This window comes from Harpia harpyja, chromosome 1 (genome assembly GCF_026419915.1).
Source record: "Harpia harpyja isolate bHarHar1 chromosome 1, bHarHar1 primary haplotype, whole genome shotgun sequence".
Lineage (NCBI taxonomy): Eukaryota > Metazoa > Chordata > Aves > Accipitriformes > Accipitridae > Harpia > Harpia harpyja.
The window spans coordinates 35,702,832-35,715,785 of NC_068940.1; the positions used below are offsets into that span (position 1 = coordinate 35,702,832).

Below are 12,954 nucleotides of genomic sequence, written 5' to 3' on the forward strand. Positions count from 1 at the left end.
TCTTCCTTCTCATATTTTACAACCTTTGATTGCACATCCAGAGCTTTGGCTTCCTCTCCAAGCAGCTGCCTTGCCAAGGCATTTGAATTGTGACAGTTTCTGAGCTGGAATTTCCAATGTTTGAAATAAGGAACTGGGCTAAAACCATTCACCAAAAGCCTTTGTGTAGTTGTGATTTGTAAGAACCACGAACCTGGGACAAATGTGAGTTCAAGTTCTTGGGGCAGAAGGGCTATTAAGTATACCCGACAAATATTCATATTGCTTGATGATTTTTAAGGGAGCATTTAACGCATAATGGCTGACAAACAGCTGAGATCAAGTCCTTCAAGAATGACCAAAAGATTCTCATTGCTGTATGTTGTGTCAACAGGGATCATGGATTTTATAGATCTAACGGAGTAACTACAGTCACATTCAAAGAGCTGTAGCAATTCGCTTGACTGTTTCAGCGAACACTTAAAATACCACCCACTCCTCCACCCCCCCGCCCCGTTCAAACTCCTCAGGTGATTAATTGGAAACAACCCAGTTGCAGTATTGTCAAAGGTCTGACTAACACCCATCAAACCCAGGAAACTCAGACTTCTTGAGCACTCCCCTGCTTACCTCATGCTGTTGTGCTTAAGGTATTACTGGGGTCTACAAAAAGTGCACGGTCATATATACTGTACCATATGTTCACAAATACCAACACACAGCAGCATGAATTAAGGATAGGATTTCAGCCTTCATAATGAAGAGTCTTGCTTTTATGAGTTCAAGTCAGACCCTTAACGTTATTTTAACATAGATTTTGGTGTTTAATTATGTAATAAGATTTACTGCAGTCATCTAACAGATGTTGATTCAGGGTCAGTGTTTCTCATAAATTAGTTCTGAAAGGATTTGTTACTTCTGGGTCAGCAGATAGGTCCAGAGTGCAAAGAAAAAGGGGAAAAACAATAAACACAGAGTTGAAGGGTTTCTTGGGATTCTTTCTTGAGTTACATATCCACATATTTTCATGATCTTAATGACTATAGCCACAGGAATGTTTGCTTTAACACTAAAGATGGCTCAGCCCAAAACCCTATATCCAAACATCTGCAAAGCATGGGAAAGTTCAAACTTTGGGGCTCTTTATTTTATGACCCTGGCCGTTAATTTTTCATACTAATATGACACATTTTTTCTAGGGCTCTGCAGTGGAATCACTGTGAACTCTAGCAGCACCTGAAAAAGTTTCATCTTCATGTGTTTGTTGTCAGACTTTGTGTATAAAGTGCAGCTAAAGACCGGTGTTGGCTGGTGTAGTTGTCATCACATATGTACACTGAAAAGGTGCACCCACCTTCCTTTGAAAACTCAGCCTTCCCATGTCTTTGGGAGCAAATCATACTGGGACACCCAACTGCTAGACCTCTCTATAATACACCCTGCTGGTGATGGTATCCATAATATAACTAAAACCACACAACATTATATTCATTCTTCTATAGTTGTGGTTAAAGGAGCTATTCCATATTAAAATATTTTTTCCTCCCCTCTATAATTTAGGTGCAGACAAATTCCTTTGAGACTGAAATCATACTCTTTATATCTTATCCTGCTGAGAATACTTTGGCGGAAGGGGATTGAGGCACATTTAATAGAGTTGCTAGCATTTATAGGGCAGTTTTAGCCTGCCAATTGTTTTGCAAACACTGGTGAATATTCGCAATATTCCCCCACTTCAGGGTATGAGAGATTGAGTGATCTTTCTGCGGCCGTATGAGATGTTATAGCTAGAGGTGCAAAAATAACTTTATTCATTCAGTGCACGCTAAGACTGCTCAACGTGTAAAACCATTTGCTGAACTTAATCGCCTTTGTCTTGGAAAGTTTAGGGGTTTCATACCTCAACAACTCCTCTAAGATGAATCCCAGCTATTAGGAGGAGCTCTGAAGTATTTCCCTGAGCAGCAATCACACAGTGGCAAACTGCGAGCCCTGGACTCCTTGCAGAAGTAATGTGCGAGAGGAGGAAGAGCCCGTGGCCAGCTGCTGAATCTCGGCCAGCAAAGCAGCGCTGAACCTGCTCTGTGTAAGCGCTTGGACACAGCCCGGTTGCCGGAGGCTCCCCACGCTCTGTCCCTGCCACAGGGGAGGCCCTTGTGAGTGCTGATATACATTTGTACAGTGCAGTACTATAAATTTAAATAGCACTTTCCAGACTCGGGCTTGAAACTCCTCTTTTTCAGGAGTAATTCCATTTAAGTCAATGGATTTACACAATGGATTTACCGCTGCCAGAAGAGAATCAGGCCTGTAGAAAGACACACATTCTTTGCCAAGAAAATCTCAGAGCTAACTACTTGAATTGTGCAGTCGAGCTGCAGGGAGGTCAAGTGGACAGACGACGGGACTGGGACATACGGGAAGTCCCTGGTTCAAACCTCAGCTCTTAAAACGTCACGCGGTGTGACTTCTATTGAGTCAGTTCATCCCCTTATACCTCTGTTTCCCCATTTTCCTTTGTCCAACTTGTCTATTTAATTTGGAATTTGTTCCAAGAAGGGTGCTTCACTTCATGTGTTGGGATGGAGCACGGACACCTCGCCTTCCCCTTGCTGGAGAACAGTCTCGAAGTCTTTGTTTCCCCACAACACTGACCCTCAGCTTCAATATCCACAAGCAGTGTCACACGAGACCATCAGTTGTCCATCAGAAGACAGGCAGACCTGTCACTTGGTGGGATAACGTGCTGTCCTAACACTGTCTTGGGAGGACTCTGGCACTTGTTATTTCACGGTCAGGGTTGGGAGGTGGAAGAAGGTCCTTGCTTTGAACATTTGCTTCGCAGACCTGATCGCTAAAGATGCTTTGAAATGAAAGCTTTGACCCTTCAGAGTGGGTCTGTGAGCTTGTGATGAATTCAGCTGGCACCAAATGTGGGTCACTGGCATGAAAAGCCTCAAGGACTGGAATTTGTGTATACATGTGTGCGGGTATGCGTGTGCGTGCATAATTTTCAGAAGCAGAGTCAGGCCAAGAACCAGCACTCCTGAAAAGCCCCATCTGTTTCTTTCAGCTCCTTCCCACAGCAGCTTGGTCGTTATCAGTGGCAAATGTCCAGAGTCGCTTGTCAAGCATGAAGCTGCCAAAAATCATTAAAACACAACGGTCACCCACACCCTGTACCAGCCAGCTGTAAAACTGTTTCAAAGAGAGTCTGATAAACACATATATGCTTTAATAGCCCAGATAGAGTCATGTATTTCCTACGTGCTTTACTGAACCGAACAACAGCATGAGATGCTGCAATCAGATATTCTTGCCCTTTTCTGTTGTGGCAACTCACAAGCTTGTTTGACGGTGAGGCGAAAGGGAACAAAGCAGGTGGCTAATGGGCTGTTTTTCTGTTTCAGTGGAGCATGACAGAGAGTTTCACCATCAGCGCTGCCACTACCGAGAGTTCAGGTTTGATCTCTCCAGAATCCCAGAGGGGGAAGCGGTGACGGCTGCCGAGTTCAGGATATATAAGGATTACATCCGCGAACGCTTCGATAATGAAACGTTCCAGATTAGTGTCTACCAGGTACTGCAGGAGCACCCGGGAAGGTGAGTGACCCACAGGGAAATCCCAATGAAAGCACAAGCAGAGTATGTTCCTTCAGAGAACTATGTCTAATACTTTTAGAAATATTGGTGCCATCAGCAAAAGCACCTGAAGAGCTGGGTTTGGGCATCAGGGTTGTACACTGAAATCTCAGTCAACGCTAATGCAGTGGGCACGTAGCTGCCACGTGTGGTCGGCCACCGAGGGCATGGGGAGAAGGTGCCCTGTGAGCCTCCGCATGCCCCAAGGAGCATCCCCAGCGCTGTCGCTCTTGTCCCTGGGAGCACTCAGTAGCTGAGGAGCCAACAAGCCTAGCCATGTGCTAGTGCAGGGAAAGATCATAACCTGAGAGTATTTCCAGGTTTCTGGGAGACCTACTCTCTTCCTCCTACTGCTTATGGATCCTGAGGTGGCAAAACCACATCCGAATGCTTCCTTCCTAATTGTAGCTTAATTACTAGCCTTTATTACCAAAGGCATTCGAGATCCCTAATTAACAGAGACAGATGACACCATGCTTTTTATATTGACTGATTGTTTTGCATGTGCAAAACTACAAGATGAGCTATTAAATCCATTCCAAGCAATTATTAATGTATGTGAAGCTCCCTGACAAATCCTCCAGGGAACTTGAATAAGAACATATGTTCAATTTTCTCATCTGTTTTTAGTTCCAATTAATCAGCAATCCCAAACCATTTATCAAAGGCACTTAGTTTCATTTGCACATATTTCTTTTACATACAAATCCTACCAAAAGTGAGATTGCATTTATTTACATGAAAAATATTTACAGTCATATGCAAGTCAGAAGTTATTCTTTAGGACTACTAAATGTGGGGTAGTAATACTACAGCCCTAATTTAGGTTTATGAAAAGAGAAATGCTAGGGATTTAAAAAGGGGAAAGTCCAAAAAGGTAAGAAAAAAAAAATAGTGTAATCAGGACTCTGGCTTTATATTTTTATAAGAGCTAATAAAAATGCAGAAAAAAAATTGAAATATGACAGGAAACCTTATCAACATTTTTAAATGGTGACAATTTCTACCGGCTTTGCTGTATGGTAAAAGTATTTAACCACTGGTGTGTTTTCTTTCACATCTGAAATTCTGAGTTTATGGCTTAAAACTCATGGTTCTCTTGGCATTTCTAATGACAGAATAATTTGCAGGATTTGGGGACTATGCTAATATTAATCTATTATCAAAGAGTGATAAGTCAAACTATACATTTTAACCAGGCTTTCTTAAAGGAGAAGGCAACAAACCACAAATGTGCATAGGACCCATTAGATGTCCTGGTTGCCATAAGCATTTATTAGATCTTAGGCCCTTCCAGAGATAGAAGCCTCCCTTTGCTGTATTTCTTGAGTAGGTTATTTAGGTACAAGCCTGCAGGGATGACTTTTCATTCTTGAGAAGAGCAGAAACAACAGACGCGTTGGCAGATGAAGGGGCCCTAACCCATGTGCCAGGGCGTTAGGGAATTGCCAGAAACCTGGTCTTGAAGTAAATGTCCTTCCTCATCAGATTGCCAGGGAAGTTCTTCTTCAGATCCTGGTGAGTGAGGTAGGTGCTCACTAGGAATCTTACTGACAGAGTTAGGATGACATTTGATACCTTAATTTTATGATGATACATCCACAGGTTTGTTAAAACTATGTTGACAGAGGGCTGTAAGGTACCTACTGAGAATAGTTATGTGTGGAGCAGCAAGTGTTTCTGCAAACCGTCTCCTTCACAAAGTCTTATTCCTAAAGGAAAAAATGTATGCAAAGGGCAGGCATATCGATGAACCACTGGCTGGAAGAGGTGAGGAATCTTGCTAATTATACAGATGTTCCAGCTACAAGGTTAGATGCAGTTTTACTGCATCATAGTCACCACAGGAACACTATTTTTAGCGAGTGTTCCTGCATATTCACCCTTTGCATACATTTTGGCACAGGCAATGGTGAATTTTGAACAGTTTGTCCTGAAAAAATATTCCTGTTGGTTTGGATTGACCAAAGGTAAAAATATTGTCACTAACATTTGTAAAAATATTTGCTCTTTTTCTGCATTTTTCCACTGACATTTTCCAACCGGCTCTGTCACAGACCAGTCATCCAAGTCAGTGTGTCATTGGGCAAGTGGAGAAAGAAAAACTCTCTCCAATGTTGATCAAAAAACACCCATTCACTTTGATGCTTCCTTGGCTGTTTGTCTCATCCTGAGCAGGCTGGAAAGTCAGACCCATCTGACGTTGTTAGCAACGAGAGCAAAACAAAGCCAAACCCTCCCCCCCACGCAGGCAAGAAAACCTTTGCTCGCGTTTGACTTTGTAGATTCCTCTCCCTAGAGCACGGCAGGTACAATGGCCAACAAAAACCCAAATGGTTTTCCTGCTCCCTGCGCTCTTACGATGATACAAGAGCAGTGGGATCTCCCAGGAGATCGCTGGAATTGCCTTTCAGGATCTGAAAGAGCAGGCATTCTCCAGGCCTGTGCCCCCCCACTACGTGCGCACTGTTTAAGTGCACCAATGCGCAGAAGCTCAGCGCCAGGCTCCCCAGAGGCAGCTGCAGCATCGTCTCTCCTTTGTAACACGGCTACACACAGCAGAGATCAGGACAGCTTCTAGGGCCACAAAACCAGCACGGGATGCAGCTGGAAAGCCCAAGCTGAGGCTGACTGGAGATTTTTTCCTTTGAGGGTGAAGAGATCGTCAGATACGCTGAAGGCTTGGTTTTCAGTTAAACCTCAGATGAGCCTCCAGTTTGGAGGGTGTGATGGTGTGCCCTCAGTTCAAATAAACCATAAGTATGAGCAGTTCAACAATTAATGACTTGCTTTACAAGTTCAGACAGGCTGGCAGGTATCTAACCAGCAACATCTCTTGTCTGCAATTTATTGTCGGTGAAAAATACAGGCATAGGTCTTTCCAGGCAAACAGCTGCACCCACAGCAGACTATTTCTGAAATCCTGCCCCTGAATAGTACCAACGTTTGAACACAGGGTGGAAGCTCTCTGCCATCCACCTGCTCAGTCATGGACAGATAGACACCTAACAACCCTGGCAGTAAAAATGAGAGCCCAGCCCTGTCCTTTGTAGAAGACGGGATGCTGCTCTGGACTTTGACTTATAGAAATTATATCTCTGTCAGACTGAAGATATTATTACAGGTGTTTATAGGAAACCAGACTGAATGATCAAATATTCTTTCTGGCCTTTCCAAATCTATGAATTAATTGCAAGGCAAGCTTTTCAAACTGGCAACATCTCCTTTATAAAAAGGATGTACAGCATTCTTTAGGCACAAAGCATCAGTTATTCACTTTAAGCAAACAAGTACATTCATGAAAAAAAGTGTTCCTAATATCATAAACACTGCAAAAACAGTTGATGTTTTGACTAATATAACACGTCTCAAAGCTTTCGCATACATAACTTAAAGTCCAGTGACTCATGTCCAACTTCTGTTTGGTCTTCATGGTTCACTCACCCAAAAGCCTGGGAAAGAGTTTTATAAAGCCAGTGACTGGCTTGAGAAGGGTACGGAGCAGCAGGACATCAAGTCCCTGTTTGTGGTCACAAACCCTGCTAGTGGGAACTAAAGGTTACCATCAGGGAGCCGGGTGCTGCTCAAGCCTCCGTCTCCTCTCTCCTGGGTGCTGTGGAAAAGCAAAGCAGATTCCAGTGCTAGGGAGCACACATCAGAGGGCACAAGGCTTGCTACAAGGTGTTGAAGGTTGTTTATCTGGGGCACCTACACAGGGAAGATGTCAAAATAAAGCTTATGGATATGAGCCTGGGAAAAATGAACTTTGATACTTTTACAGTGGAATCGTGAAATAGTTTGTGAATTACTTTGCAAAAGAAATATCCATTACCCTTAGACTCTCCACTATTGTTGTAAGCAATGGCCAAAGCAAGAATTTCAAAGGGACTTAAGTGCTGAAGAGACACACAGGTATGTAGTGGGATTTCTAACAGCGGCCAAGCAGGTTGGATACCTAACTCCGGTTGCAATTGATAGCAACTTGTGTATTTTCAAAAAGAACCCATGCAGTTCTGGGGCAGATTATCAGTCGGGGCATCATCCTCAGCTTATTAACCTGAAGCTGCAGAAAAAAATGCAGACTGTATAGCTCCCGTCAACATCAGAGCTCAATCCTGCCCATCTGTCTGCACCTTCAGAAGCTAAAATACCTTGTCGCAGAGTTACATCTCCAATTTCATTGGACCCAGCACTTGCACTGTGGAGTAAATCCCAACCCCTTTGAAGTCGATGGGAGTTTTGTTACTGGAAAGAATAAAGCCAGGTACTTGACCAGCCTTTGGTAATTGAAATGTAGTTGCTACATGTTCACTTTGTGGCCATTATGGATTTCACAGGGTTCAAAGGCAGTGAATGATTTGAATGCTTATGTTACCAGCCCTATAGAAAAATAAGATCTTGCACGATGCATTCCTGGGTTTGACTTGCAGCTGGAACGCTTTAGTTTGTGCTTCAAACTACACCACTTCTGCACCCAGATCAAACCTGAGCCCCTCTCCAGACCCCTTTCTCCCATTCATTGGAGTCTGTTTCCATGTTGTGGGTTGAAACATGTAATCTAGTAACTAAGAAAGGCTTAGGCCCACCCAACCCATGAAGCAGATGTGCCTTCTTTTTGGAGCTTTTTTAAGTACCAGTGCGATCGTTCTAGAGATGGTGCAGCAAAGGGCATAGTTTGTTTTAACGTTGTGCCCCAGCACCATGATGGTATCTGCAAGTACTAACAGCATCTAGAAAGGTACTGACAATAGCTTTGATTTTTTTTTTTTGGTGACTTATCTGCAAGTCAGTTGATAACTGTACTCATCGCTTAGCAAGTAGCAAGGGAACTTCAGCATGGAAACCCTGTAGCTCTCCAAGAACAGAGCTGTATCTAGTTTTCTTTTTCAGACCATTCCTAAAAGCCACTGCAGCCTGCAAAACCTCTGAAAAATCTTGAACTCACTTAGCAAGGCACAACTCTTCACAGGCACTTGAGTAGCCGCAGGAGGCATTTTGCATACCCCAGTGGGCTCTTGCTCAGCTAAGTGATGCACTAATAAACAGTGATTCAATGCTGAATAGAAACAGCTGTATATAAAGTGTCAGAGATATGTATATAACGTCATTTCTCTCAGCACTGCTTTTACAAGAGGCTTCATATTTGGGAAACATGTTGCATCTCTCTGTAACAGACTCCCATTGCCACTTTTAATCAGTCTTTGAAACCTAGATCTTACCCTTCTCAAACACCACATAGGAAAGGGAGCACGACTACTAGAAACACACAAAACAGAATCAAGAATCTGCTGAAATTTTAAAGTGAATTTAATTTCTCCCAAGATTCAACAAAATTTACACCAATCCATTTCACTACCAGTACAGCCAGTTTTCAGACCGGTCCTTAGAAACCACCTCCAGCAAACTGTATTCCTGCTGTGGCCATCCCTTCACCTGGAGGAGACCCCCAGCCTTGTTTGGCTGGCGGCTCCTCCCCAGGGGCATGGGGAGGGAAAGGGAAGGATAACCAGGGGATCCCAGGCACGCAGGGAAGGGAAGGTGTGGGAGGAGGGCTGCATCAGGTCTGTGTACAGAGGGTGTTGCAAACGTGCCAGGGAGAGGCCCAGGGAGATCCTGGGGCCCTCTCAAAGTAGGAAAGTCTGAAAAATATTTTCCTAAGCTTGTCTTTGGACAGCTGCAGCTGACTTTAAGCAATGACACCAAGCAAACTGGAATCTGGATACTGCAGTTTTTTAATCCAAACAGATGTCTTCTAACCCCAGATCTCCTCTCACCCTCCCAGGATGCCCTTTATGCCTTCTCCTCCCTCCACCCGCTCAAACCTGGATGTGAATTGCCCCTATCTCCCCATGCCAGCTCTGTCCTTGGGCTGCCTGTTGGCAAACTTGCTATCTTGCACTATGCCTGTGACCCAAACAGCCCCTCTAGGGTTAGAATACCAGTCAAGAGGACAGGATTATGCTCCTGGCTTAGTGGCTGTGGTTTACATACCGAGTCAATAGGACATTTAACATAGCCATGCCTCGAGTGTTTCCCACTTTAAAACGGAAGCAGGAGGGTTGACCCGTATTTGTAAAACTATTCGAAGTCTGCTGCTAGGTGTCACAGTATGGTTATTGTTTAAAACACTGTTAGATCTGTAATTCCTCAAACTAGCAGGTAGGGATTAGAGCAGTGCGGCTGTCAGGCAGCCTCAGTGTGCTCTTTGGGCTGGCAGATTACCTGAACAGAGGCAGGGGACCGCAGGACCTGGTGGCAGTGGCCCTGGGCTGGCTGCTGCCAGGACACGGCCAGGTGAGCCAGGGCTCCAAGTCTGCTCCCAACCCAGAGTGCCAGCACATCACAGAAATCAGCTTGTCTTGCAATGTAATGAAAGTTGACAAGAGTCACCTTTGCTGCTGCTGCCTGTCCTTCCCATTTATTTTTATCCCACTTGGAAGTGCTCATTAGTGTTTACTACCACTTGTCAACCAGCAGCTTGAAATAACAGAGCCGATGAGGGGGATGGGGAAAGTGAGTGAAGAAAACAGACGCAAAAGCAGGGGCTGTTTGGTGAGAGGGCTACCCTCAAGCAGTGTAGACCTTGTAGCATTATAGTTTATAAATACAGAGTTTCATCTCCTGTTCTCTCTTGCTATTGCAGAATTGCTAACTCTCCTATTTTCACTGAGTCTCTCTCGCTAGTCCATGTTCTTCCTTGTGCCCTGACTTATCAAGGCAGGTGATTAGGGGAGATGCTGCACTTCTGATTTTTGGATATGTTTCTAATGTTTATGGCTTCAAATCAAAGTGCATCCTAGAGGCTGAAAAAATACCCCAGCAAAAGGCAAAGAGCCCATACATACTATTTTCATGAAGCTTCGTGGTTGTTAATCCTTTCTCTTCTCTTAGAATTACTGCATTGGAACATGGTAACTCTCTTCCTCACTGCTTCCTTTCAGGATACTTGCCTTCTCTGTATTTTGTCTCCCCTTATTTCTCCACTCATCCCCACATACCTCACTTCTTCCAGTCCTTTTCTCTCCCCCAAATCACCCGTGATTCCTTTTCTTACCCCACTCATGCCACCAGCCCTCCACAGCCCTTTGGCAGCTTCAGCCCTTCCACCTCCATAACTCCAGCTGCTTTCCAGACACGATCTCACATGCATCCTCCCCAGCCACCCTCACTTTGCAATACTTGTTACTCACCCTTGAGTCCAGAAAACGTGTTCACTAAGGAAATTTCATAGACCACACAGCAGTTATATGACCTGTAGATAAATTTTTGGGAGTGCTTTCTAACAGGAGGTGACTCTCCTTTCTGGCATCCAGTGCCAGACACTACCAAAGTGATCAGTAGACAAGTGCCAACCTCCTGTCCTCATCTTAGGCTCCCCTGACAGCCTGATGCTTGAGAAAACTGAGCTGAAAGCCCTGAGTTTTATCATTGCTAAAAGCTTTGACACTCCTGCTGATGTCAGTACTTTGAACGCTGAACCATTTTGATGTGGTCTCAACAAAACATACTTGTGGTCTGGATCCAGCCTTCATAATTTATGTAACTCTAATCTAGACATTAACATTTCCACATCCCAGCTTAATTTTCTGTAAAATGAGGATCATGTGCCTTTTCCTATCTCTTGGTCTGGTAAGAGGTTCCGTATAGTTTCTCACATGCTCTGAAGTTCTCAAATGAAGGGATTGAATGCAGGGCTGTAGAACCAAAGTGATTTTCTGCCACCTGATTGGAGAGCCATTATTCACGTTGTTCCAAGAACGCTCTAAATATGCATACAGTTGGTAAGTAAGGTAGCAGAGAGCAAGATGTGCACTAGAAACCTTTTCCCTTTGTGCTTAGATCTTTATCTCAAAGCTAAAACTCAAACCAGCCACATTAGTTAGACTTAACTAGCACTATCTCATATGACAAGTCATTAGATGGGAGCCCTCAGAGCAAATTTTGTTTAAGTCTAAGCAGAATAACATTTCTTTGCCATGTTTATTATGCCTTGTCCAACAATGATGTCTAAAGGGCCTGCTGTCTATTAGCTAGTGATTTAACACTGTTTGCTATAAGTCTTTGGAGAGCAGGGCATTCCACTTAAAGAGAGGTTGTTCTTTTAAAAAGAACAAGAGGTTTCTTTACATTGGAGCAGGCGCCACAATCTCAGGAGCCTCTGCTTGCAACACGAGTCAGGTTTTGCATCCCATCCCTGGCAGCTGCTGGTGGGCCAGAGTGGAAAGTGCTAATCCAGGAGTGCTTGAACTTCACCAGGGAGCATCTGAAACAGGGCCTTTTTAGGTCCAAATGTTCCAAGTGTGTGTGGGAAGGACATTTCCCTTTAGTGGGTCCCTTTGATCTCTCTCACTTCAGGCTTCCCCTCCAGGCCTATTGTTTGCACATTGCTGTAACTACAGGAAAACAAACGCATTATACAATTTCCCAGACTGACTCACCCTGGTACTTGATGCCTCATGTTGTCTGGTTACCCTGATTGCATCATGTCAGCATGGGAAGCTTAAAGGCTGGTTTTTCTGAGTAATAATACTTGAGTTGAGCAGTAGCTAAAACCAAAAAAAGTTATCATTATTGCTATTATCTTCAACCTGCAAACTACAAGGGAGAAAAACCAAGCAAGCCAAGTCCCTGTTAACTAAACCTTGTGTGAATCATGAGTTCCAGTCAGGGGCCATGCTTAAATGATGCAGTATGTGAATATAAAAACCCTCTACTTCTGGAAACTTGGACTCAGCCATTGGAACGGGCCAATCTGTACTACTCCCTCGTCCCTGGCTCCTCTGGGATGCGTTTTGTTCAGCGTGTTGTAAACAGGGAAGGGCGGGAGGTGTCCACGCGGCTGTGTCATGCACTGTGGGAACAGGGCCATTGCTTCTGGGTGGGGATGAAACCCCAGGAAATTTGTCCCCCGGTTAGAGTTCAAGCATCTTACATTCCTGTAACTAATGCGTATGTGGAGGGAGGGGGTTATCCGTACTGTTTATCTTCAGCTGTCCTAGGTGCACTCAGCAAAGCTGACTGAGCTCCAGAGAGCAGCTCCTAACACTTGGGTTGAGCCTCGCCAACGCTGCACCACGGCTCCGTCCTGAGCCACTCGCTTTGGCTGCCCAAACACCAGCTGAGATACTCCCCATAGGATCCCCAGTGCCTTAGCGAGGAAGCGTTGCGGCAAGTTCAGTTCTGATGTAAGGCTTACTTGACAAACCAAAACTTTGTTTAAAAGAAAGCAAAACTCCCTCTCCTGTGCCTTCCTCCATGGCAGGGACATGCCGGGCAAGGGGAGGAATTACAATCGTTATAATCCCACACCTGCAAAACATCTCTTGCAAGCAC

General features: G+C 44.4%; 1 protein-coding gene across 1 annotated transcript in view; it reads left to right on the forward strand.

Annotated features, from left to right (window-relative positions):
- Positions 1-12,954, forward strand: part of BMP7 (bone morphogenetic protein 7) — a 48,114-nt gene that overhangs the window by 21,525 nt on the left and 13,635 nt on the right. The window contains exon 2 of the mRNA XM_052786886.1: positions 3,390-3,582. Coding sequence (XP_052642846.1) covers positions 3,390-3,582 — 193 coding nt within the window. The remainder of the gene's footprint in view (positions 1-3,389; positions 3,583-12,954) is intronic.